The sequence below is a fragment of the Pseudopodoces humilis genome, chromosome 5, assembly GCF_049639895.1.
Source record: "Pseudopodoces humilis isolate 2021_Gansu_Grassland_sample_001 chromosome 5, ASM4963989v1, whole genome shotgun sequence".
Lineage (NCBI taxonomy): Eukaryota > Metazoa > Chordata > Aves > Passeriformes > Paridae > Pseudopodoces > Pseudopodoces humilis.
The window spans coordinates 71813533-71838274 of NC_142204.1; the positions used below are offsets into that span (position 1 = coordinate 71813533).

The following is a 24742-nucleotide window of genomic DNA, read 5'->3' on the forward strand; positions in this document are numbered from 1 at the left end:
GGCGACACGCGCGCTCCCCGCTGCGCGGCCTCTGATTGGCTGAGGGCTCGGCGGGCGGCCAATGGCAGCGGGCGTAGTTGCGGGGTGGGCGGGAGGCGGGAGCGCGGCCGCGCGTGAGGGACGGGCGGAGCGGGCGAGCGGCGCTGAGGGGCGATGTCGGCTCGGGGCGGATTCGGCGACCCTCAGGTGCCGTGAGGGGCCTTCCCTTCTCAACATCCTCCGGGAGGAGAGGGGGGACACGGGGGAAAGGCGGGGGGATGGTTCATGCTGCCCCCGGAGCCGGGAGAGCTCCGCGGGGAGGGAAAACGGGAGAAATTCTCCTTTTGAGGCTTTAAATCAGCGGGGTTTAATACCCAGGTGGGGATTCAGGAATTTCTCGCTGGTTTTTCTGTCTCTTAGACCCCTTCAAATCGCATTTTCTTCTAATTTTTCTTCCTTTTTTTTTTATTTTTTGAATTTTTTTTAATTTTGGCTTCTCATCTTTTCCATGTTGAAACAGCTTCTAACCCGGCGCATCCCCACGAATCCCAAGTATCAACATATAAAAACTCGTCTGGATACTGGTAAGTGAAATTGTGGGATAAAACCACCCAAAATGGGTGTAGGATGACAGAAAAAACATAATTAATGTCTCAAGTACCTCTGCCCTGAGCTAATTTACCTCAACACTACAAAATCCTTACAGTGCTTGTGATTTGTCTCACCGAATGTTTGCAGCTTATAAAAATTTCCTGTTGATAGTTTTCCTTCAAAGGTGAAATTTAAACAAACACGAGCTCTAGAGATTAATGTGTATATGTATATATATATTTTTTATGTATCTAAGTGCATTTATCTTCACACACCACCTTGCACCCCTCCTGAAAATTGAGATTAAGCGCTCTGTGCGTAGATGACTGTGTAAAAAAGTTATTTTTGAAGTAACTTTAAAGTCTTTGTTGTCTTAAGACTTGTTTATTTTCTTTTTCCTACTCTGCTTTTTTTTAAAGAAGAATTTGGAGGTTAAATAGGTTTAAACTGGGTCAGGCTCTGTTGTGGTGGTTCCCATAGAAATTACTGTTCTTGGAATTTCTATCCGTGGATTTTCCTGTATCTTTGTCAAGGATGTCAATGATGGGAAAGGAACAGCAAATCCTTGGATTTTTCTGTTTAGTTCTACTTTCCTTGAGAGAAAAAAAGAAAAATCGTGGCATTTTTGTACTTTTTATTGTCACTGTGAAGGAGGATCTACAACAAACAACTCTTTCCTTCAAAGCAATTAAAATTTAAGCCTTAATGGGCCTGAAGAAAACCCCTAATAAATAAATAATTGTAATAAATCGATTTCTTTTTTTTTACAGGAAATAGTTTGTCAAAATACATGGAAAAATTGGAAGAGATCAAAAGAAGTGAGTAACTGGGGAGGAGCAGGATGGGTTAAAAATGGGGTGGTTTAAAACTCAAAAGAGCAGGAGAAGAATTCCAGGGGGTTTTCCTTGGAAATCTCCACAGATTTAGTTTAAAAATCCAAGCAGGAATCTTCCAGATCCTTCTTGGTACAGTTTTGGTATTGGATTTTGTTCTTGGAAGTTCTCTGAGCTAAGAAATCCAGGCTAGACTCATCTGGGAAGATTTATGGATCATGTCTGAGACTTTATTTCACTTTTAGGTCACAACTTGAACTCTTTTATCTTTAGATAATTTCAATTCCTATCAAAATACCCCAAGAGAGGAAAAACCCAAGCACATTCCTTGTCTTTCCATTGATTTCACCAGCACTAAACACTGGCATTTTGAGAGTATTTTGAAGACTTTAGGTTGTTCAGGCTAATGAAAGCCTAAATTCTTTTAATTTCTCAATTTTCCCACCAAAACCAAGCTTTTCAAATATTTTTTCCCCAATAAAACCAGTGATTTATGACTTTATTCCCAGATTATTCTCACCTAAGGAGCCAGGAAAACCCTTCAACCTCTCAAAGCTGCGTTTGTGGAGGCGAAAAAAAGCCCCAAGTTGAACTGAAACCTCCATTAATGAGCATTAATTAGGATTTGAAACGTCCAGGTTTAGTTCTCAGCCCCACTTTTATTTGTGAGGGAATTTTTTTTGTGCAGAACCAGCCTTTGTTTGTGGTTTGTTTGTTGAGTTCAGGGTTTTGTTTCTCAAACACTGCAGGTCTTTGGGGAGGGGAGCAGAAAATGAAAAGAGGAATGACCTCGAGCTTTCCAAAAGCCTCTGTTGATTGAGATTTCAGTGCTGGACACTGCTTTTCTTTTTTTTATTTCTGTTGAAAATCTTGGGTTTGTTGTTTTTATTTCTTTGGGGGGGTTTCCAATCTCCCCGCGGATCTGTTCCACGCGCTTCTTTCATTCCCTCCTTTTTTTATTTTATTTTTTTCGGAGGCCAGGGAGGAACTTTCTCATTCTCTGCAGGCTGAATGGACACCTTGTGTTCCCAGGGAGTGGAGGAATCTCTCCCCCTTGGTTTCTCAGGGATAGATGACACCCTTTGGATGCAGATTTAAATCCCCAGCACAGGCACCTCTCTGTCCCTTATGTAACGTGAGAGATTTAAATCCACGCCGTCAAAAATTCAAGAGCTGCGCCCACCCTGAGCCATCCTTTGGAGGATTGACTCGAGGACGCTCTTCCTTCCTCTCTGCTGCTCTTTCCCTCCTCTCCAAAGCCCTGAGGAGCCCATCCTTGGGAAAACAGAACCATTCCCAGCAAAACCATGTCAGAAAATCCCAACGGATCCGCCAGGACCGGACCGGGTACGTGGGGTTGCTTTTGGAGCTGCAGGCAGCGCTTCCGAGCTCTCTGGGAAGGCATTTTGGGTGGCAAAGGCAAGATTTAGGGCAAAGAAGGTATTTTTGGGATGAAAATTCCTTATTTGAGGTAGGAAGGAGCCACCCAGGAGCCAAATTTTTTGCTGGTGGTTTTATCCATCCAGCGCTTCCCAAGCTTCGCTGTTTTTATTTGTCCTTCTAAATGAAGTTTACTTGCCATGACAGAAAGGCTCTTCTTTTGACCTTGGCTGGGCAATTTTAATCCTTGAGCAGCTGGAAAGGGAAATGATTACAGGAGATAATTTGGTTTGTTGGTTTTTTTTTGAGTTAAAGGAGGATTTAACAACCTCAGCTCGAGGTTTGAAACCAGGTGGTTTTGCGAGAGCCACGAGGGTCATTTCCCAGTGAGCTGACATCCTGAAATCCAGTTTCTGCACCTCCTCATCCTCCAGTCCAATTTCTGCACCTCCTGTGCTTCAGCCCCCTGGTTTATTTTGGAATATTTTGCTGTATTTTATTTTATTTTGGTGTCTATTTTGGAAGTGCTCCTTTTTTTTCCCCCAGGAGCCCCTTGTGAGGAGCAAAGAGCTGCTCGTTTTGCAGCCTGCTGAAAATGATTCAGGGGTAAGGCGTTGAATTTGGGAACTTGGAATGTGTTGGGAAGAGATCTCTGCCTCCAGCATTCCCGTGCCTCTCTAAACACAACTCATCTTGGGAATTTCCACGAGCAAATCCCACGGGAATATTTTGTTTTGTGTGTGTGGTGGCTGCAGGATTGCGCGTTGGAACCCTTCCCCCTCATCTCCCCCAAGCTAACGGAGCGTTCAGCAGATGGTTTTAGAGGATTTAGAATCCTTGAACTGAGTGGATTTGCCAAAGATCCCGCTCTCCATCGTTATCCCTGGGAGCTGGAGAGGCACCAGCTCCTTCCCAGCCTGGCATTTCCCAAAGGACAAAGCTCCCCTTGCTTCCCAGGAGAGGTTATTCCATAGCAAGATGTTCCTACCGATATCCTGGCTTCTCTTTCCTCCTCCTCACACCTTTTGTTTCCCTCCAGGAGGTTTTTTTTTCCCCCTCTGCCTCTCCAGGATCTGGATGGGATCAGATCCTCAGCTCGGGGAATCTCTGCTCTGGATCTTTGCCAACAGCCCTGCTCGGTTTTCTTCCTCCCTGAGCTGCGTTTTCAGGATTAAAATTCAATTAGTGCGGTTTCTTGTGTTAATTAGCCATTAAGACTCAATTAGTCTAGTTTCTTGTGTCGGTTATCCCTTCCTTGAGGGATCAAATGAAAGAAATCAGAATTTAATTGTCAGATAAACGATAAAATCCTGGATTTTTTTTTTAATTAAGATGAAACCCGCGTGTTTAACTCGATATTTGCAAAGGCAAGATCCCCCATGCTCTGATCCTGCTGTAATTGACACAAATTAAAAATTCAGGTAAATTAATCTATTGGTTTAAGGAGCTTTGGGGCTCCAAAGAACAGCAGGGAAAGGGAGGAATTCCTGATTCTTTATGGAAAACATAAATTCATATTTGAGTCTAAACTAAAAAACTAAACTTTAGTTTTAGTCTAAATTAAAAGCAACTAAATCTGCTTCTTCCACTTCATCATATCGGGGCAAGAAAATAATATATAAAAATACAGTTATTATTATATAATATTATAACTGGTGTTAATTAAAATTTCTCTTTATAACTGGTATTAATTAAAATTTCTCTTTATAACTGGTGTTAATTAAAATCTCTCTTTATAACTGACATTTCACAAAGTCTCCAGGTTTGCTGCTCTCATCCTTCACCACAAACTTGCCCTGAATTCCTGCCTGGCTGCAGAAGAATCCCAGAAAAAAGCTGGGATTAAGCCATGACCTAAAAAAAACCCCCTGGGAATAAACTGAAAATTCACCTTGTCCTCTTTGTTTTGTTTTTGAAGATTACAGGTATAAAAAGGATGAGCTGTTCAAAAGGCTGAAGGTTACAACTTTTGCTCAGTTGGTAGGTACAAATCCCTCTCTGAACTCCAAAAATCTTTTAGGAGCAGCATTTTTCCTTGGAATAAAAAAATTCCTCTGTAATTATTCAGCTTTAATTGTAATTATTCCATCCTGGCTTCTTCCTGCCTTTAATAAAAGCAAATCATTCATTTCCACAGCGGCCAAATGCCTTTAATTCCAAATTAAAAGTTTGTGGTGGCTCAATCTTTGAAATTTATTCTTTATTTTATTTGTCCATTAAGTCAGAAGGATCTTCAGGCATCCGCAAAAGTCAAAATTAGGTGTAAAACAGCACCTAAATCTGAGTTTTGAGTCTGAAGCCCTCTCTGAGCTCAGGTTTAACTGCAGAGGGTGAGCAGTTGGGACTTGAAGGTTTGCTGTGCATTATTTTATTTCAAAGCAGTTTTTATTTAAAAGCTTTTTTTTAATATTTAAAAAATAAAAAGTGAAAAATGGATCAGGAAATAAAGAGCTGGGGGCATGCTGGTTCAAGAAAACTGCTTCAAACTAGGGGAAAAAACCCAAATTGTGAGAAGGAAAAGGGAGGTTAAACTTGGGGATGCTGAAAGGGGGGGATTCTGTGGATTTGGGGTGGGTTTTTTTCCCCTTGGATTGTTTTCCTTGGGCTGTGGGGATCAGTGTTTTGGTGTTTTTGTGCCCTGCAGGTGCTCCAGGTGGCCTCTCTGTCCAATGAAACCTTGGAGGTGACAAAGGAGGAGCTGCACGAGCTGCCAGGTGACAGCTGGGGGGGAAAGGGGCAGAGCTGGCACCGCTTCGTCAGCGGGGAAAGAGAATTTAAAAATAATAATTATCTTAAAGTAAATATATACATTAAAATTTAAAAAAATTATATTAAAATAAATATATCAAAATAGAAAGTAAAATAATAATGAAGTTATATTAAGATAAAATAAATAAAATGAAAAATAATAATGAAATTGTATTAAAATAAAATAAATATAATAATGAAATTATATTAAAATAAATAAAAATAGAAAATATAAAAATAATGAAATTATATTAAAGTAAATATATAAATAAATTTTTTTAAAAAATATATTCAAATAAATAAAAATAGAAAATAAAATAATAATGAAACTATATTAAAATAAATAAAATAGAAATAATAATGAAATTATATTAAAATAAAATAAATAAAAATAATAATGAAATTATATTAAAATAAAAATAGAAAATATAAAAATAATGAAATTATATTAAAGTAAATATATAAATAAAAATATGAAATAAAAAATAATAATTATATGAAAGTAAATATATAAATAAAAATAAAAAATATGAAATATGAAAGTAAATATATAAATACAAATAAAAAATAAATTGTGTTAAAGTAAATATATAAATAAAAACAAAAAAAATTATATGAAATTAAGTATATAAATAAAAATATAAAATAAAATACATTAAATAAATAAATAAATTAGTAAAATAAATAAAACCTGTGCCCTGCAGCAATCCCAGGCTGGGAATAGGAATTCCTAAAAATTTAGGTTTTTTTAACTCCTAAAAAATTAATTAAATTAAAAAAGAAGGGCTTGCAAGTAGGAAAAGCCTCGTGCTGGCAGTTCTGTGGTTGTAACACAATCCATAGATTGAATTGAATATTCAATTCCTTCAACCCACAGAAGTGAAAATTCTGTTTTATTGACTTCTTCAAATGAGACCTTGAGCCTTTAAAAAAAAAACAAAACCAAAAAAAACCTGTCAGCTCTTTATTATTTTAAATAGGAGGCTCAGGATAAATTCTCCTCGTTAAGAGGATGAAGATAATAAAGCTGTCACACTTTTCTTTCCAGGAATAGAAACTCCCCTTAAAACCTTCTTGTTTACCTCCTCCTTAACTCCTGGTGTCCTCTGGTGTCCCCAGACTCTGCAGGTGACGACACAGAGGGGACAAAAAACGACAAAGGGAGCCCTGAGGGCACGGCCAGCCCCGTCCTGTTCCTCAACAACTCCGGAGCTGGAGAATCCCATCGCTCCACGCTGCAGAGGTGCCTCACCAGAACATCTGGGTGGGATAATTCGGGATATTTTCCCCAAAACTGAGGTGGTTTTCTCCTGTTCAGGCTCATTTATTCTTCTTTTATCTTTGTTACATTTCTACAGAGTACATAAGTATAAGGAGCGCTAAGAGAGGTGTAAAATGGTTAACAAATGGTTTTTGTGTCTATTTATCCAATTAACAAATGGCAAATAAGTTATTTTTCTTAGTGACCCAATGACCCCACACTTTATCCAATCCCTCTTTATTACCCAAAAACCCTCAGAGGAAGAAGATGAAGAAGGAGAAAGCACAACACTCCTATTTTCTAAAATTTAAAAATCCTTAAATTTCTTTAAAATTTTCTAAATTCTAAAATTATTTTCTTATTTTCAAAGTTTCTCACCCAGTGCCCTAAGAAAACTCTTAACACACACACACCAACGTTCCCAGTTTCCCTATGGAATTTTACCAGCTGTCTCCATGGTGTTCTATGAAATTCAGAGCTCTTTTGGGTGTCAGAGCCAGCTGTCACAGATAAAATCACATTTTCTGTGCCTCTGACCCCAACATTCCTGTCTTTGGAAGACCTTGATTTGAGCCCGGCTCAAATTTAAATTGAGATATATTTTTAATTATATTTTTAAATTGTATTTCTCATTAAAGGCTGGGTTTGTATGTGAGAGTGAAGGGGTTGGAAGGATTTCCTGTTGGAATGGGTTTGGCTGGAGGCAGCAAGGCGATCTTGTTGTCACCTGCTGATGACAAAAGGTCTGAAAAGAAAATGTGTTGGTGGGATTCCATCCACCATTCACATTCTGGAATTTTGGGGGTTGCACAGTTCCTGGTGGTGTTTTTGTGTGGATACAGAGGGACAGGACACAGGGGATGGCTTCAAAGTGATGCAGGGTTATTGGGAAGGAATTCCTGGCTGGAATAGAATTCCTAGAAAAACAAGCCAGGCTCCCCTTCCCTTCCCACACCTTCCCTTCCCGCACCTTCCCTTCCCGCACCTTCCCTTCCCCTTTTTTTTCCTCTCCCCCTTTTTTTCCCTCTCCCCCCTTTTCCCTCTCCCCCCTTTTCCCTTTCCCCCCTTTTCCCTTTCCCCCCTTTTCCCTTTCCCCCCTTTTCCCTTTCCCCCCTTTTCCCTTTTCCCCCTTTTCCCTCTCCCCCCTTTCTTTTCCTTTCCCCCTTTTGCCTTTCCCCCCCTTCTTCTCCTTTCCCCCTTTTTCCTTTCCCCTCTCCCCTCTCCTCCCCTCCGCAGCCCCGGAGCTGCTGCAGTCCGTCTCAGCCCCATTCCCTGTTCCTGTGTTCCGTTCCCAGCGTGATCAGCGGGGTGGGGGAGCTGGACCTGGAGAAGGATTCTCCAAAGGAAGAGGAGAGCCAGGCCAGGGAGACGCCGTACCCCGACTGTCCCTTCCTGCTGCTGGACGTGCGGGACCGCGACGCCTACGAGCAGTGTCACATCGTGGGAGGTGAGCGGCCACAGCCCCGCCACAATCCCTGCATTCCAATTCCCACATTTTGGATTTTGTGGTTTTTATTCATTTTTCTATTTTTTTTATTTATTTTTTATTTTTGTCCCCCAGCTGGGACAACACCGGATTCATTTATGGATCATTTCTGAGATTTTTATTTCACTTTTAGGTCGTATCTTGAGCTCTTTTAGCTTTAGATTATTTCAATTAATTAATTAATTTAATTATTTCATTCTTAATAATTAATAATTAATTTATTAATAATTTAGTAATTTTAATAATTAATAAGATTAACACTTTTTTTTTGGGGGAGAACAGGACAATGTTTCTCCATTTCTGGATCCCTACACCTTCCCTCCCCAGCATTCCGTGGTTTTAATTAATTGAATTAATTATTAATATAAATATTATACATATATTAATATATAAAAATATATAATATATTAATAAATAAAAATTATTTCTATATATAAATATAAAAACTATAATTTTCATTAATTAAATTAATTCTTAATAAATTTTAATAATTAATGATTATCAATAATTAATGAATGGATAATGAAAACAATTTATCATTCAATTAAAAATAGAACTAATTCTATTTACTATATTAATAAACCTTAATAATTTAACAATTTCAAAATACCCCAAGACAGGAAAAAACCTGAGCACATTCCTCGTGTTTCCATTGATTTCACCAGCACTAAACGCTGGCATTTTGAAACTCTTTTGAAGACTTCAGGTTGTTCAGGCTATTGAAAGCCTAAATTCTTTTTATTTCTCAGTTTTCCCACCAAAATTCGTCTTCCCAGTGCTTATCCAGCACATTCCCTCTTCCTGGGAAGGGATCAGCTGATCCCAGCTGATCCCAGCTCAGAGATGTCGAGCCTCTGGATGATTTTTCCCTGTTTTTTTTTCCCTTCCATTCTGCAGCTTATTCCTACCCCATCGCAACGTTGTCCAGAACCATGAATCCCTACACAAATAATATTCTGGAATACGTATCCTTTCCGTGGAAAACGGGTGGGGGGGCTCCCAAAATCAACTGGAGCTTATCCAAGCAAAATTAGGGATCTCAAAACAGGAGTTTCCTGCTGCAGCTCCACTTCCTCCATCCGGATTCCGCTTGCTCCTCTTGACTCCGCTGGGAGCTGCCTGGATTCGGCGTTTCCCAGGATTTTGGCTGCTCCAGGGATGCATCCATCAAATCCTTTGGCTTCCTGTCAACACCTTGATGGGATTGGGGACAGCGAGAGGATTATGAAGTGGGATTGGGCTGAGCATTCCCAGGTTGTTGATTCCGAGGGGAGGCTGTGAACAAAGGGGCTCTTGCCATTGCCAGTCCTCAAGCAATGCTGGATCCAGCGGGAATTAAGCAAGACATTCCCAAGTACAGAGTCTTTCCCTCTCCAATCCCATTTATATCCCTCTTTTTTCCTTCCTGAAATGTTTCAATATCCTCTTTTTAAGTTCCTTAACGATCCCCACGGCAGAAAAACGCCCACGGGAAAATCATCATCGTCTACGACAACGACGAGCGCTTGGCGAGCCAGGCGGCCACCACCATGTGTGAGAGGGGCTTCGAGAACCTCTTCATGTTATCTGGGGGTACGTGGGGCTGGGAGAGCTCCCCGAGACCCCCCTGGCCCAGGGATGGGGGAGCTGGAAAAGATTTGGATTGTGGAATTACGGGATGGGATAGGATGGGATGGGAGGAAACTGAAGGATCGTCTGGTTCCAACCCTTCCACCATCCCAAGGTGTTTCCAGCCCTGTCCAGCCTGGCCTTGGACATTCCAGGGATCCAGGAGCTGCTCTGGGAATTCCAGCTGAGCCAGGAATTCCCAAAATCCCATCCATCCCTGTCCTCTGGCAGTGGGAAGCCATTCCCTGTGTCCTGTCCCTCCAGGCCTTGTCCCCAGTCCCTCTCCAGCTCTCCTGGAGCCCCTCCAGGTCCTGGAATGTGCTGGAAGCTCTCCCTGGATCCTTCCCTTCTCCAGGAGAGCATTCCCAGTTCTCCCAGCCTTGCTCCAGCCCTGCAGCAGCTCCGTGGATTCCTCTGGATTCCTCTCCCCAGCAGCTCCAGGTGCTGCTGCTGTGTCCCCAGAGCTGGACTCCATGTGAGACCTCACCTCAGCAGGGCACAGGGACAGAGAATTCCCCCCTCTCCTGCTCCCCACATTTCTCCATCCCAACTTCCTGGACCTCCCGCTCCATGAATCCCTCGTGACTTCTCCCTCCTGACCCATCCAGCTGGGCTAACAGCTCCGTGTCCCCGCAGGCCTCAAGGTCCTTGCCCAGAAGATCCCGGAGGGGTTGATCACCGGCACGCTCCCGGCCTCCTGCCAGGTGACGGCTCCGGCGGGAACTGCCCGCAGGAGAACCGTTCCCAGGGCGCCGCCGGCGCGCGCCGAGAACAGGTGGAGGTTTTCTGCAGATGATCTGCAAAAACTGAGGCGTTACCTGGCCGAGGAGCAGCTCCCTTCAGACGCTGCCAGTGAGTGTCTCACGTCCACAGAATGCTGGGCTGGGAAGGTGGAGGGATCCAGAAATGGAGAAACGTTTCTCTGTTTGTCCTGTTCTCCCAAAAAAAAAAGTATTAATCTTATCAATTATTATTATTATTAAAATTATTAAATTGTTATTAAATAAATGTAATAAATTATTATTAAATAAACATAATAAGTTATTATTAAATTATTATTAAATAAATATAATAAAAATATTATTGAATAATTTTAAAATAAATATAATCGTAAAATATTAATTAAATTAATATTATTAATTATTGTTACTAAAGTTATCGAATCATTAATATATTATAAATATATATAAATGTAAATTATTATTAAACTATTATTAAATAAATAAAGAATATTATTAAATAATTTTTAAATAAATATAATAATAAATTATTATTAAATAAGTAAATTAATCTTATTAATTATTATAAGTAAAATTATTGAATTATTACTAAACTTAAATAAATATAATAATAAATTATTAAATTATTATTAAATAAATATAAAAAATTATTAAAGAATTTAAAATAATATAATAATTATTAAATTATTAATAATTAAATTATTTTTATTAATTTATATTAGTAAATTTATTAAATTCTTAATATATTATTAAATATAATTATAGATTATTAAATTATTATTTATTAAATAAATGTAATAATGACTTACTATTAAATTATTATTAACCAAAATTAATCTTATTCATTATTATTGAAATTATTAAATTATTAATAAATTATTATTAAATATATATAATAAATTATTGTTAAATTATTTTTAATTAAAATTAATCTTATTCAATTCATTATTATTTTTAAAAGTATTAATCATATTTGGCAGCAACAGAAAAGCTTCCAAATATCCCCGATTCGGAAAATAAAAAAAGCAAGATTTGTAAAAAATTAAGTAGAAAGTTTAGTAGAATGTTTGGTATGTCACTGAAGTGAAAAACAGATTTTTGAGTGTTTAATACATAAAGATGGAAGAAAAAAAGTGTAGTTTTTAGCTCTCCTTCCTTCTTCTCCACGGTTCTGCAGTTTTTAAAAGCACAAAGAGTGATTGGTTGAGAGTTAGTCATAGTTTTAATTACATAAGTAGATATAAAAAACTTATTTGTTAATATATAAAAACAATACACGTGTCTATTGTTAATTAAATAAAAATAGATATAAAGATGAAACAACCACGTGGTTCAGAGCTGTTTTGTGCCATCAGAGCCAAAGAAGACAAAGTTATGGTGAATTAAACTTGTGCAGAAAGTCTGGAAAAGCCTGCCAAGTTTTGTGATGACATCCTAATTAACAAGATCCTAACGAGCTTTAGAGTTTTCCTCCTGACCCCAAAGAACTCAAATAAACAGAACTCCCCGTGAAGAAATATCCCAAAAAAACCTCAGCTCAGAGGAGACCGAGAAATCCAAGTTCAAAATGTGAAAATTTGAATTTTTCAAAAGGAAAAATTTCAGGAAGGGACCTTAAACCCCCTCCATCCCACCTTGGATATTTCCTCTATCCCAGGCTGCTCCAAGCTGGCTGGACACATCCAAGAATTGCACAACCACAATTTATGGACAATCAATTTCTGATTTGGGGTTGTTTTTTCCCCCCGCAGGTCGCCTCACCCGCGGCGTTTCAAGCCACGATTCCAAACTCTCATCGGCGAGGAGCAACCCCAGCCTCCCCAGCTCTGCTGGCACCGTGGGATCCCTGAGCAGCCGCTCCCACAGGACCAGCATCCAGAACAGGCCCTGGAAATAAACCAGAATCCAGGTTTTGGGAATGCTGAGCCCGTTTGTGGTTTGAGGGATTGGCAGGGGAAAAGCAGCCGTGGTGAGAATTGGCAGCTCGGGTAAGGATGGAATGACGATTCCTAGGAGCAGGAATGGCATCACCTGAGGGGCAGGGCAGGACAGAGGTGATAGAACTGGCTTTGTAGGGGAAGGAGCTAACTGGGACCAGTAGAAACTGTTCCACAAAGTTTTTAGTCCAGCTGAAGGAATTTTTGTTCGTAACATTCCTGGAGCCGTGAGGGTGAACAGTCCAAAAACCATCTGTGAGCACAAACTTTGGTGTTTTTAGCAGAGATAAAGAGATTCAGCAACTTGCCAAAAGTGAGAGAAAATCCTGAAGGAGTTTTTGGTTGGGTTTTTTTTTTTAAAATAAATTATGCTAATGAACAGAAATATCTGTAATAAAGATGTTTTTTATTGTCCAGTTGGTGCTGTGACAGTCGATGCTATGTGAATAGTTGTGTCTATTTCAAAGTGAGCTGCAGGAGAATAACTGGAATTTTTATTTTTTCCCAGTGACTCCTTTACCAGAGTTTTTTTAGGAGTTTCTTTAAGGTTTAGGGTGGCTGAAGGGAAATTTGCTGCTGCTGCTGCCTCACCAGGGTCCCTAAAACCCAGCTGGGACCTGGAATCTGGAACTGAACGGGGTGAAGGTTTCCTGGAAAACTTTTCCTCAGATTGGTGCTCCTGGATAAGCTGGGAATGCTCTGATTTTCCTCAGCTGCCCATGGGACACTTTGGAGATGATTTTGGAGGGATTCTACTCCGATTTTTCCATCTGGCATCGCTGAGCCTGGTCCTGCTTCGGTTATCGTGGTCCTGTGGGGTTTGTGTGTATTTCTGGAATCGGTGTTTTTACCCCTTTTTTGAAGCAGACAATTTTCAACACATCCTAAAACTTCACTGGTGATTTTGGGATAGTTCTGATGAAAGGACAAAAAGTAGGAGAAATGGCACAAAATTTCCAGTTTGGCAACTTAAGACTCAACATCCCTGAGCACATTTATCTTTTATTGGCTCTCTGAGTCTAAAATGAGACAATGCTGATTGCAGGTTCAGTCTGATGAGGTCCTGCTGCTGTGGGAGTAGATTTTTCCAGCTCCATGAGCTCTTGGAAATGTCATGGCATTGGCTAAAATCCCGATTTTGCTATCCAGCTGTGGGAGACAGATCCAGAATCCCTGGCTGCTCTGTGCTTGCATGAAAACCTCCTGGTGAAAGTTGGACAAAACTGGCCTGAATTGTTTTGGGATCCTCCAAATCCACGGAATCAGAGCAAGGACTGGATGTACTTCCCCACCACCTCCAGGGATTTGTGTGGATTTGGACTCCTGGTGTTGTTTGGAGCAGAGGCTGAGAGGTTTAAGTGTTTAATTTAATAAAATGTAAATTGCAGCATCTGCTTGGGTGATTTCTTTGCAGCTTTGAGAGCTGTGGAGAGCCTGGAATGGGCAGGGGCTCAGCTCCCCATTCCCAGGGGATTGCAGCAGGTGAGGAGGGGTCACACACTCAGGTTTGGGTGGGAAGTTCCAACTCCGTTGAGTTCCAACTCCTGGACACCTCCTACTATCCCAAATTTTTCCAAGCCCTGTCCAGCCCAGCCTGGAAAACTTCCAGGGATCCAGGGGCAGCCACAGCTTCTCTGGGAATTCTATCCCAGCCAGGAATTCCTTCCCAAATCCCATCCATCCCTGCCCTCTGGCAGTGGGAAGCCATTCCCTGTGTCCTGTCCCTCCAGGCCTTGTCCCCAGTCCCTCTCCAGCTCTCCTGGAGCCCAAATAAATCCTGCTGAGCCAGAGCCCAATTCCCTTTCCATCCTCTGCCAGAGCAAAGGGAAAACCACCACCTTCCTTCCTTTTCCTGCTATTTTCATGCCCTTTCAACCAATTCCTTTTCCAGGCCACTGGCCCAGCACACCCTGTTTGTGCTGGCACCAACTCCAGCTCCCAGAGGGCTTTTCCACCCCATTTGGAAAAAAAGGAAAACAACCACCGGCTCTTCTCATCCTTCATCCCATTTATTTATCTCTTGATTGCCTTTTTCCTCCTCTCCAGCTGCTCCAGCCCCGATCCCAGCTCAGTACATGTTGTCCCGGGCGTGCTCCATGATGACCTTCAGCGCCAGCCAGGTCTCCTCGGCGGTGGGAATGATCTGCTTGGCGGGAAGCAGGAATCCGTAACGCCCCGTGTCCCGCAGCTCGAAGGTGAAGGAATATTTAATCCCCTCGTTGTAGGTCCAGTCCACGGTTGATCCGCTTGCTTGGTCTGAGGGAGGAGGAAAAAAATGGGAGGAATTCGGAGCCTGGATGGATTTTGTGGGAATTCCGTGGGCTATTTGGGCGGAGTGAGGGGTGGGTTTGGGAATTTTGGGGCTGCACTTACAGATGGTGGTGATGATGCTGCCGTACTTGTACTTGGTGCCGTGCAGGGAGGACAGAGCTGCCACGGCCTTGGCAGAAAGCTCGTGCTGGGAATTCAGGGAAGGGGAGGAAAAGATGAGCCAAAGAAAGGGAGAACCACTGGGATCCAGCTGTTTTCTGGGTGCAAAAAGATGCCAAAGCTCCTCCCAGCTTCAGCAGAAGAGCTGCACCCCATCCCAACCCCTCAAACCACGGGGGCCTCACCAGTTCCTGCTGGTCCGGCACTGGGGTCTCGGTGTAGCCATAGGGATAGAGCAGGAGCTGGGAATAGCTGTGGATGGAGACGAAAGCCTTGATGTTGCCGTGGCTCTTGACGAAGTCCACGATGGATTTCACCTCGGGCTCCGAGTTGGGGTAGGGTCCGTGGTACGTCTCCGTGCAGGGGTTTCCACTGGCTCCGGCCCCTGCGGAGAAGAGGATGGTGAGAACACAGTGGGAATTTGGGGGGGCTTCCAAGCCCAAGAGGTTTTCCCACCCCTTAGCTGCTTGATGCTCCTGGGGCTCCTCCTAGAGATTTGTGTGGTGGTTTTTGGTCACTGCGGGGCATCAAAGCTCTGGTGGAGCCCAAACCCCCGGCGCTGCCACGGAGAGCAAACCCCACCTCTTCCCTCCCAGGGGATACCAATGGATCTTTGAGGTAGATCCAGCTTTGGAGCCTCCAGCTGGAGAGCAGAAACGCTCCACAGGGGCAAGGGGACAGCTCTGACCTCCAAAACCCACGTCCCAGTTGCGGTTGGGGTCCACTCCGACACAGATGGAGCCCGAGTGCTTGGACCTGGTCTTGCGCCACATGCGGTTCTGGAAGGGCAGAGCCACCTCAGCCTCCAGGGCTGGAGCTCCACAGCTCCTGGGGGTCCCCTTCCCATCCCGTGGAAACGTGGATGAGGAGGCTTTGCCCTCTCAGGGATATACAACATCCCCAAATCCCACTCCCCGGCCCCATCCAGCGCAGCTGTAGGAAGCGGGGAGAGGAAATCCGGGGCGGTACCGTGGTGTGGGTGAAGGCAAAGCCATCTGGGTTGGTGACAATCTCCAGGAAGATGTCCATCGTCTCCAGGATGGAGGCCACGCCTTCGTTATTCGCGTGATCCTGGACAATCTAGAGAGGACGGAGGTTTGGGGTTCCCTGTCCTCCCTGTGGGATCACCCACCTGGATCCCACAGCTCCTGAGGGCCGGGTGACCCTTTTGGGATGTGTCAGTACCTTCTTGGCAAACCAGACTCCGCTGGCCTGGGTGACCCACTCGCGGGAGTGGATGCCGGTGTCGATCCAGATGGCCGGGCGGTTCGTGCCCCCTGTGCTGAACTGGGGGAGCAGAGAAGGGTGGGTTGGCTTTGTCCCCGTCACCGCTTTCCCCTCTGGATCACCGTCCCCAAATCCTCACCTTGAGCACGTAGAGGGGACGGTTCTCGGTCGAGCGGCCGATCTCCAGCTTGCTCACCAGGTTGGGGTTCTCGGCCACCAGCATGTCCATGAAGTTGTAGATCTGGGGACGAGGGGTGTGGGGGTCACTCCCAGCTCAGCCCCTGCCCAAGAGCAAACTTTTTCCCCCAAAACACCCCAAAACTTGTGCGTTCCCACCTCATCTATGGTGTGGTAGGCCTCGTAGTTGAAGGTGTCGGTACTGAGGGCCAGCACGCGGCTGCTGCGGAGCATCTCCGTCTGCTCTTCATCCAGCAGGGCCTGTGGGATGTGGGATGAGCCTCATTCCTGCTGAATGGGGAATCCCACCCCTGCCCCGCCTCCCCCGCGGCACTGCTGACCTGCACATCCTCGATCATGATGGAATAGGAGACCTCAGCAGCCTCCAGGTGGGCTTTGACCGCCTGCAGGCTGGGGAAGGGCACACGGATGTCCACGGGAAGTCCGAGCCCACGGGGAGCCAGCCAGAAATCCAGCTGGGTGTGGAAAAACAGAGATAAGGGCTCAGATCCTGCCTCGGGATGCACCCTCCAGCACCAGCCTGTCTTGCTTTTCCCATAATCCCACTTCCAGCCCCATCCTTGCTTTGCTTGAGGGGTGTAAAATCCATAATCCCACATCCAGCCCCATCCTTGCTTTGTTTGGGGGGTGTAAAATCCATAATCCCACATCCTTGATTTGCTTGGTGGGTGTAAAATCCATAATCCCACATCCAGCCCCATCCTTGCTTTGCTTGGGGGGTTGCCATGGGCTGGGGGGTGTCCCCAAAATCCACCTCCACACCCAGTACCTGCAGATGCTCCAGCTCCTGCAGCTCCTGCACCTTCTGCAGCTCCTCATCGCTCTGGGGGACGACGCGCAGCACCTGGTGCCTGTGGGGTCAGGGGGGTGTGGGACGAGCTCCGGCCCCATTAGTCTGGCCTAACCCCACCCCATCCATCCCCCCATTCCAGGGATTTCCCCTGAGCCTTTTCCTTGTGCTCCCTCAGGGCTGAATCAGCTCTTCCCGCCCCACCCAGGGTGTCACCGGTGTCACCATCCCCATCCGGACCCCCCTACCCAACAAAGGTCTCGGTGCAGGCGGCCACTGCCACCAGGGCAGCCAGGAGCACAGGGAGACTCATGGTCAGCGGGGACAGCCGGTCTCACGTCCCAACAGCGCCCTGGCGCCTCTTAAATCCCATGGGATGGCGGCCCCAGCCCAGCCCCTCCAGCTGTCCCTTCTCCCAGGGCCCTGGGCAGGCTCCGGCCGTCACCGGCCAAGGTCAGGCCCCGCCGTCCCCATCCAGGCACTCCCAGTCCCGGCCAAACCTGTCCCAGGAACCGGCTGGGGCCGCGCTGAGTCAACAAGGTGACACCGGGAGGTGCCAAAATCCCCAGCACCGGCTGAGGGGAAGGAAAGGATCGGTTTGGGCTGAGAACGCGCAAAATGCAGATTTTCACTTGGGGCTTGGTGAGCTGGATCCCTAAACCACGGTGCTGAGGAAACTTTGGTTTAAAATTTGTGCGAGGAAAGCGGCGTAAAGCTTGGCCCAGGACAGAGGTCAGAGCAGGTGACATTTGTCCCAGGAGCCAAAAATAAGCAGCAAACACCTAGAAGCACCTTGAGAGATGGCCCTGAGGATACCCCACATCCCCCCTTGTAGCCCCCCAGGAAGGGATGATGGAGCAAAACCCCACAAATTTGGGGGTGGTTGCCCAAAAAATCCTCATCTCCTCCCATTCTGGCTCCAAAGGATGGGCACTTTGAGCCAAAGTCACGAGGGGAAAATCAACACCTGCAGGGCAGGGAGTCCTTTTCCACCCTTTTTTTTTTTGGGAGTTTAGCATGAAAAAAACGAGGGTGCCTGAAAGCGTTGAATCTCCATGAGGATTTATTGAGAGGAGGGAATGCTGTGGGAGGTGCTGGGGTCAGTATGGATGCTCCAGGACGTGGACCATGATGTCCAGGAGCGCCGGCCACGTCTCGGTGGCAGTGGGGACGATCTGGGAGCTGGGCAGGAGGAATCCGTAGCGCCCCGAGTCCCTCAGCTCCAAGGAGAAGGAATATTTCACCCCGTTGTCGTAGGCCCAGTCGATGGTGGTGCCTCCTGCCATGTCTGCAGGGAGAGGAGCCCAGATGGGAGCCCATTCCCGAGGGATTTGATGCGGGATGAGGGAGGAACACTCACAGATGGTGTTGGCGATGCTGCCGTAGGTGTATTTCGTCCCGAACACGGCGGCCAAGTCGCTCACGGCTTTCTTGGCCAGTTCATTCTGCAAAGGAACCACCAAAAGCGGTGGGATCTTGTGGATCAAGGAAGATCCAGAGCCCATCATTCCCCATCCCTTCTGCTCTAGGTTTTCCAAAAAAAAAACCAAAACCCTTAATTTTTGATGTTTGAGGTCCATCTCGCAACCACCCTCCACCAGGACCCAGGAGCAGGGGTTTGATATTCAGGTTCATCTGACCAGAGGAGCAGAGAAGCTCCTGAGATGCTCTGACTTTGCCAGGTGGTCACAGCCCCACGTTTTGGGGCCATCTCACCATTTCCTGGTGGTCGGGTGTGGGTGCCCTCTTGTATCCATAGGGGAAGAGCAGCATCTGGGAGTAGCTGTGGATGGAGATGACGGATTTCACGTTCCCGTGGGCGCGGATGAAATCCACGATGGCGCTCACTTCCCTCTCAGAGTGGGCGTGAGGACCACGATAGGTCTCGGAGCAGGGATTGCTGCTGGAGCCGGCACCTGGAGCAGGAGGAGATCCAGAGAGGATCCGTCAGGAAAGGTTTCCATCCCTGGGTTTCTCTGCTCTAGCAGAAAGTTTTGGTGTTTTGAGGCACAAACAATGGCCGGCATGAGGAGCTGGTGGCCGAGGTCTCACCTCCAAACCCAGCGTCCCAATTTCGGTTGGGATCCACCCCGACGCAGCGGGATCCAGCGTTGATGGACCTGGTCTTGCGCCACAGGCGGTTCTAGGAGCACACGGAGAGGAGACCAGAACAGGGATGTGAATCCCAACCCCTGCCCAAGCATCTCCAGGGATCATCACTCACCGTCCCACCCAAAAATCACGGACAGCCGTGGTTGGGGACAGCGCTGGGACGAGATCCCCCCGCGGCGTCCCCGCACTCACCGAGCTGTGGGTGAAGGCAAAGCCATCGGGGTTGGTGATGATCTCCAGGAAGATGTCCATGCTGTCCAGGATGGCTGTGACGGAGGGGTCCTGCCCATATTCCTCGGCGATCTGTGCATGGAGAGGAGCAGGAGCTGCCCCGGTGCCCCTCGGAGATGAGGGGTGGGACGGATGCAGGGTGAGGATTGGGGTCCCACACCCCAGCTGATCCCAGGGTCACCTTGTTGGCCGTCCAGACACCAGTGGCTTGGGTGATCCATTCCCGCGAGTGGATTCCGGTGTCCAGCCAGATTGCCGGGCGCTTTGATCCCCCGGTGCTGAACTGTGCGGAATCACAGGATCGCTGAGGCTGGAAAAACCCTCCAGGATCACGGAATCCAACCTGTGCCCGATCCCCACCTCGTCCCCAGCCCTGAGCCCTGAGTGCCACATCCAGGAATTCCTTGGACACCTCCAGAGATGGGAACTCCAAACCTCCCTGGGCAGCCCTTTCCAAAACCTTTCCATGGAGAAATTCCTGCCGATGTCCACCCTGATCCTGCCCTGGCACAACTTCTCATCCTCAGCGGGGATTTTCAAGGTGAGGCTTCCCCAGGACCCACCTTCAGCACGTACAGGGGTCGGTTCTCGTAGCTCTGCCCGATCTGGATTTTGCTGACGAGCTTGGGATGTTCCTCCACCAGGACGTCCATCCAGTCGTAGATCTGGAAGGAGGAACTGCTGGGTCATGAGGCTCAGCCTGGCTCTCACCTTTTGGTTTTGAGAGTATCCAGCACTGGAAGAGCTTCCCTGGGGAAGATCTGGGGCTTCCCTGGAGAAGATCTGGGGCTTCCCTGGAGAAGATCTGGGGCTTCCCTGGAGACCTGGGGCTTCCCTGGAGAAGATCTGGGGCTTCCCTGGGGAAGATCTGGGGCTTCCCTGGAGAAGATCTGGTGCTTCCCTGGAGACCTGGGGCTTCCCTGGAGAACTTGGGGCTTCCCTGGAGAACTTGGAGCTTCCCTGGGGAAGATCTGGGTCTTCCTTGGAGACCTGGTGGGAAGATCTGGTTCTTCCCTGGAGACCTGGGGCTTCCCTGGAGACCTGGAGCTTCCCTGGGGAACACGAGGTGATTGGGGCTCTGTGCGAGCAGGGAAAGGCACATCACAAGGTTTTTGGAAAAGTAGAAGGAATGGTGAAGGAAAAATCTCTGAGACCTCACCCAACACCATCACAACCCTCAGCAGTCCCAAACTGGGCTCCAAGCACCCCCAAAACGAAGCTGGAAATGTCTTCCAGAGGGTGGGAGATGCCAGGAGTGGCCATGCTGGATGTGGACGGTTTCCCAATCTCCCACCTCAGCTAAAACCTCCACCAAGGAGGAGAAAAGGGTCCCAGGGAGGTCTCACCTGTCACCAAGAACTCACCACGACCTTCACACGGATGTGACCCCACATGCCCGCAAAGCTCTGCAGGGAAAGGTACCTCGTCTATCGTGTGGTAGGAGGCGAAATCGAACGTCCTGGAGCTCCTCTTTACCCTCCTAGACCTCCTCATGCTTTCCTTTTCTTCATCCAATAATTCCTGGTTAAGAGGCAGAAAAAACCCCCGAGATCAAAAAAGCTGGGAGGAGCAGGGGGTTGGATTTTAATTCCATCTCTTGATTTCCAACATTTTGGATTTTCTCTCAGGGCTGAGCTGCAGGAGCTCGTCCCATTCCCATCACCTGCACGTCCTCGATCATGATGCTGTAGGAAAAATGATGGGAATCCAGGAATTTTTTGACTCCTTGGAGGCTGGGGAAGGGCACCCGCAGGTCCACGGGGTGGCTGGGGCTGTTGGGGTGACGCCAAAAGTCCACCTGGGAAGAAGAAGCTGAGCTGAAAGGGAGAACTCGGCCCCATCCACTGAGCTCCCCAGCACCTCCAGGGCTCCCACAGGAGTCTCCATGAAGGATCTAAAAAAGGTTTTTTGGACAAATTTTGGGCCACAGATGGATGTCTGGATAGGGACCCACAGAAATGTTTCAGCCCAAGTTGTTTTAAGTGTTTGCGGGGTTCACGTGAAACAGCCGCAGGTTAAATTCATATTTATTTATACGGTTCTAAATGATCCATCTCCAAAACGGGGAGGAAAAAGGATGGGATGGCAAAAGAAGGAGAGAGGCCTGGATTCACCTGTCCGTGACTGGGGGGATGCTCAGGACCCCTCAGAGCTCACCTGCAGCTCCTCCTGCTTGCCCAGCACCCTGAGCAGGGCGATCTGCTCCTCGTTCCTGGCCGTGACACGCAGGACCTGGTCCCTGCAGGGAGGCAGAGAGCTCACGGGGATGGGGCTCGGGGCTCGGGGGAGGCTGGGGAAGCTCCACCCCGGCTCGGAGGGTTGGAAATTGCATCAATTGTTGGTGTGGAGAGAAAAAAAGGCAGGTTCAGAGCAGCCATGATGGGGAAGGAGCAAGTGCTGGGGAGGCTGAGATGATCTCCAGCCTTGTTTGATCAGCTCCTAAGATGCTGAGGAATATCTTAATTTATTGAGACTTATTATTCAATTATTAGATTCAATTATTATTATTCAATTTATTATTCAATTATTATTATTCAATTTATTACTCAATTATTTGGATATGTCCTGTAAGTATGGATGTAATCCCTAGCAGAGATCCCAATCCAGCCTGGCTGGGCTTTCCAAGGTGGGGAAAATGTTCTGTGGGAAGAGAGGTTTTCCCATCTCAGATCCATCCTCTACCTCCATCCTCTCGTGTTGGGAAGTGCTTAAAGACACTCCCAAAACAGCACAAAATTCCTTCACTTTTCCCTCTTTCATCCTCTGAACCCCTCATTATTTATCACTTTAAGCACCTCCCCGGGGTGATAACAATTTCCACTTGCCCACTCCGTGCCTGGAGGACTTGGGCAGGAATTAAATCCTTGTGATTTTTCCAAAATCCCTCGGGAATGGGAAGGAAGGAGGGAGGGAGGGAGGCAGGCAGGCAGGCAGGAAGGCAGGAAGGCAGGAAGGAAGGAAAAGGAAAAAAAGAAAAGAGAAAAGAGAAAAGAGAAAAGAGAGGAGAGGAGAGGAGAGGAGAGGAGAGGAGAGGAGAGGAGAGGAGAGGAGAGGAGAGGAGAGGAGAGGAGAGGAGAGGAGAGGAGAGGAGAGGAGAGGAGAGGAGAGGAGAGGAGAGGAGAGGAGAGGAGAGGAGAGAAAAGAAAAGAAAAGAAAAGAAAAGAAAAGAAAAGAAAAGAAAAGAAAAGAAAAGAAAAGAAAAGAAAAGAAAAGAAAAGAAAAGAAAAGAAAAGAAAAGAAAAGAAAAGAAAAGAAAAGAAAAGAAACCCACCCTCCTGGAGCTCTGGCTGCCTTGGGAATGTGACCATTCCCTGGGAGAGCCTGGGCAGTGCCAGCACCCTCTGGATCAGGAACCTTTCCTGATACCAAACCTGAGCCCCTCTGGCACAGCCCCAGCCGCTCCCTGGACCCGCTCAGACCTTTCTGGAAATGAGTTGGAGCCTTTGGGAGTTTTGGGTTGTCCTGACCACCCCCCACATTCCATTCCCCCTTCTCAACCTCATTCCTGCACTGGACTGTGCTGTTCTTATCTCCAGGAGCTACAAGCAGGAGCTTTGTCCTGGGAAAGTGTTGGCCTCCCTCCACAGGGCCCCTTCTCCAGCCACATCTTGTTCTTTCCCACGGCGTGTTATTCCCAGAAATCCTTGGTTATTCCCAGCAATCCTTGGTTATTCCCAGAAATCCTTGGTCATTCCCAGCAATCCTTGGTTATTCCCAGAAATCCTTGGTCATTCCCAGCAATCTTTGTCTGTTATTCCCAGAAATCCTTGGCTGTTATTCCCAGCAATCTTTGGTGGTTTTTTTCCCAGCAATCCTTGGGTTTTGTTCCCAGCAATCCTTGGATGGTTCCACAGCCATCATGTTTGAGCCATCCACATCATCCCCTGATCCTCTGGGATTTTACACCTTGACAAAGCTTGGAGCGATGCCCTCAGCATTCAGCATTCCCAAATTTCTTCCTGCTGCCCCCCCCTCCAAACCCATGGCGAAACCAAATCTTTCCTAGTTGGGAAAAAACCCCATTTTCCCAAATTTCCATCCTTTGGGATGTCACCCTCCTGTTTGACCCCGAAGGAGAGGGGTGGGGATGGATCCACCTCTCTCCCCAGATCCCCATCCCAGCCGTGGTGTCCCACTGCCCCCTGCTCCGGCAGGACTCACCCCACGAAGAGCTGCTCGCTGCTGGTCCCCCCCAGGAGGGCGAGGAACACCAGGAGGGTCTCCATGGTGGGTGGGAGCAGAGCCACAGCCCAGAGGATGGGCAGAACCCCCTTGGTGGTCCGGGTTCCCTCCTGGATCTCCTCACCGGGGCCGCATCCGCCGTCCCCGCGGCGTCGGCAGTGACAAACAGCCGGCAGGAAGGGCTCCGGCGAGCCCAAATGTTTGTTTTATTTGGCAAAGTCAACACGAGAGCAGCCAAATTAGGGAGGATCTGATAACGTCTTCCTCAGTGAGTAGGTCCTGGATGAGTGTCCGTGCTCCCAGCTCGGAGCTGCCGTGGGCACGGGCGGCTCCCGACCCACGGGCGTGGGATGGTGGGGACGGCGTGGTCACAGGAACCCCAAAACCACCAGGAAACTCCTCTTTGTTTCCATGAATTTCTTCATGACACATTGCTATGAGTAAGTCGATCATAATTACCATTAGTAACGCACGTGTAATGACAAGCTACTACAAAGTTACGTGCGGAAAAAGCAAGCGTTTAAACGTCGACTTACTTATGATTAATTAGTTTATGCATACGTGTGTCTATAGATAAAGATATATAAAATATAAAAGATATTCAAATTATTCATCAAACCATTCCCAGGAGTGGGGGTCACTTGATGGAGGATGAAATCTCACTTCAAAGCTGATGGGAGTCGTGGAGCTTGGAGGTGCACAGGGACGTTCACCTGGGGTACTGCTCAGACAGAAAGGTTCATTTTTGGGTAGAAAATGAATTATTTTTCTGTTTTCAGTGCGAGCAGCGGCTCTGGAGCAGCTGTCAGGAGGTCAGTTTGTCAGAGGTGTCTTTGTTCCCCAGTTAAAGCAGTGTCTTTGTTCCGCAGGTTACAGCAGGGCCTTTGTTGGGCCTTATCTGCGCTGCCCTTGAGCTCCCACCGTGCTTGTCAGGGATGCTCCGGGTTCCTGGGCTGCGTTCCCAGGCTGGCAGCGCCTCCCAGGGCAGCTTTTTACAGCCGACATCCTC

General features: G+C 46.8%; 3 protein-coding genes across 4 annotated transcripts; 1 reads left to right on the forward strand and 2 right to left on the reverse strand.

Moving 5' to 3' along the window:
- The first annotated feature begins 110 nt into the window (after window positions 1-110).
- Window positions 111-13953, forward strand: CEP41 (centrosomal protein 41). The gene is made up of 11 exons (XM_014261637.2): window positions 111-186; window positions 500-563; window positions 1341-1388; window positions 4702-4763; window positions 5428-5497; window positions 6651-6774; window positions 8088-8239; window positions 9176-9243; window positions 9736-9850; window positions 10523-10738; window positions 12378-13953. Exons 1-11 carry the CDS (start codon window positions 154-156, stop codon window positions 12521-12523), a joined length of 1098 nt encoding a protein of 365 aa, XP_014117112.1. The 5' UTR covers window positions 111-153; the 3' UTR covers window positions 12524-13953.
- Window positions 13954-14611: 658 nt separating this feature from the next.
- On the reverse strand, window positions 14612-17521 carry LOC102109153 (carboxypeptidase A1). The gene is made up of 11 exons (XM_005533086.2): window positions 17457-17521; window positions 17188-17269; window positions 16739-16873; window positions 16557-16658; window positions 16360-16461; window positions 16179-16280; window positions 15963-16073; window positions 15682-15772; window positions 15179-15378; window positions 14937-15021; window positions 14612-14819 (listed from the first exon to the last, which is right to left on the reverse strand). The coding sequence occupies exons 1-11, from the start codon at window positions 17519-17521 to the stop codon at window positions 14632-14634; spliced, it is 1263 nt and encodes a 420-aa protein (XP_005533143.2). The 3' UTR covers window positions 14612-14631.
- A 772-nt stretch (window positions 17522-18293) lies between these two features.
- Window positions 18294-23874, reverse strand: LOC102108966 (carboxypeptidase A1-like). 2 transcript variants are annotated; one of them, XM_005533085.3, is made up of 11 exons: window positions 23713-23874; window positions 21709-21790; window positions 21215-21349; window positions 20974-21072; window positions 20115-20216; window positions 19733-19834; window positions 19513-19623; window positions 19261-19351; window positions 18925-19124; window positions 18569-18653; window positions 18294-18496 (listed from the first exon to the last, which is right to left on the reverse strand). In XM_005533085.3, exons 1-11 carry the CDS (start codon window positions 23775-23777, stop codon window positions 18309-18311), a joined length of 1260 nt encoding a protein of 419 aa, XP_005533142.2. In that variant the 5' UTR covers window positions 23778-23874; the 3' UTR covers window positions 18294-18308. The 2 variants fall into 2 exon arrangements, with proteins under 2 accessions (XP_005533142.2, XP_087911515.1); XM_088055389.1 differs by lacking the exon at window positions 23713-23874 and adding an exon at window positions 23050-23181.
- Window positions 23875-24742: the final 868 nt, after the last annotated feature.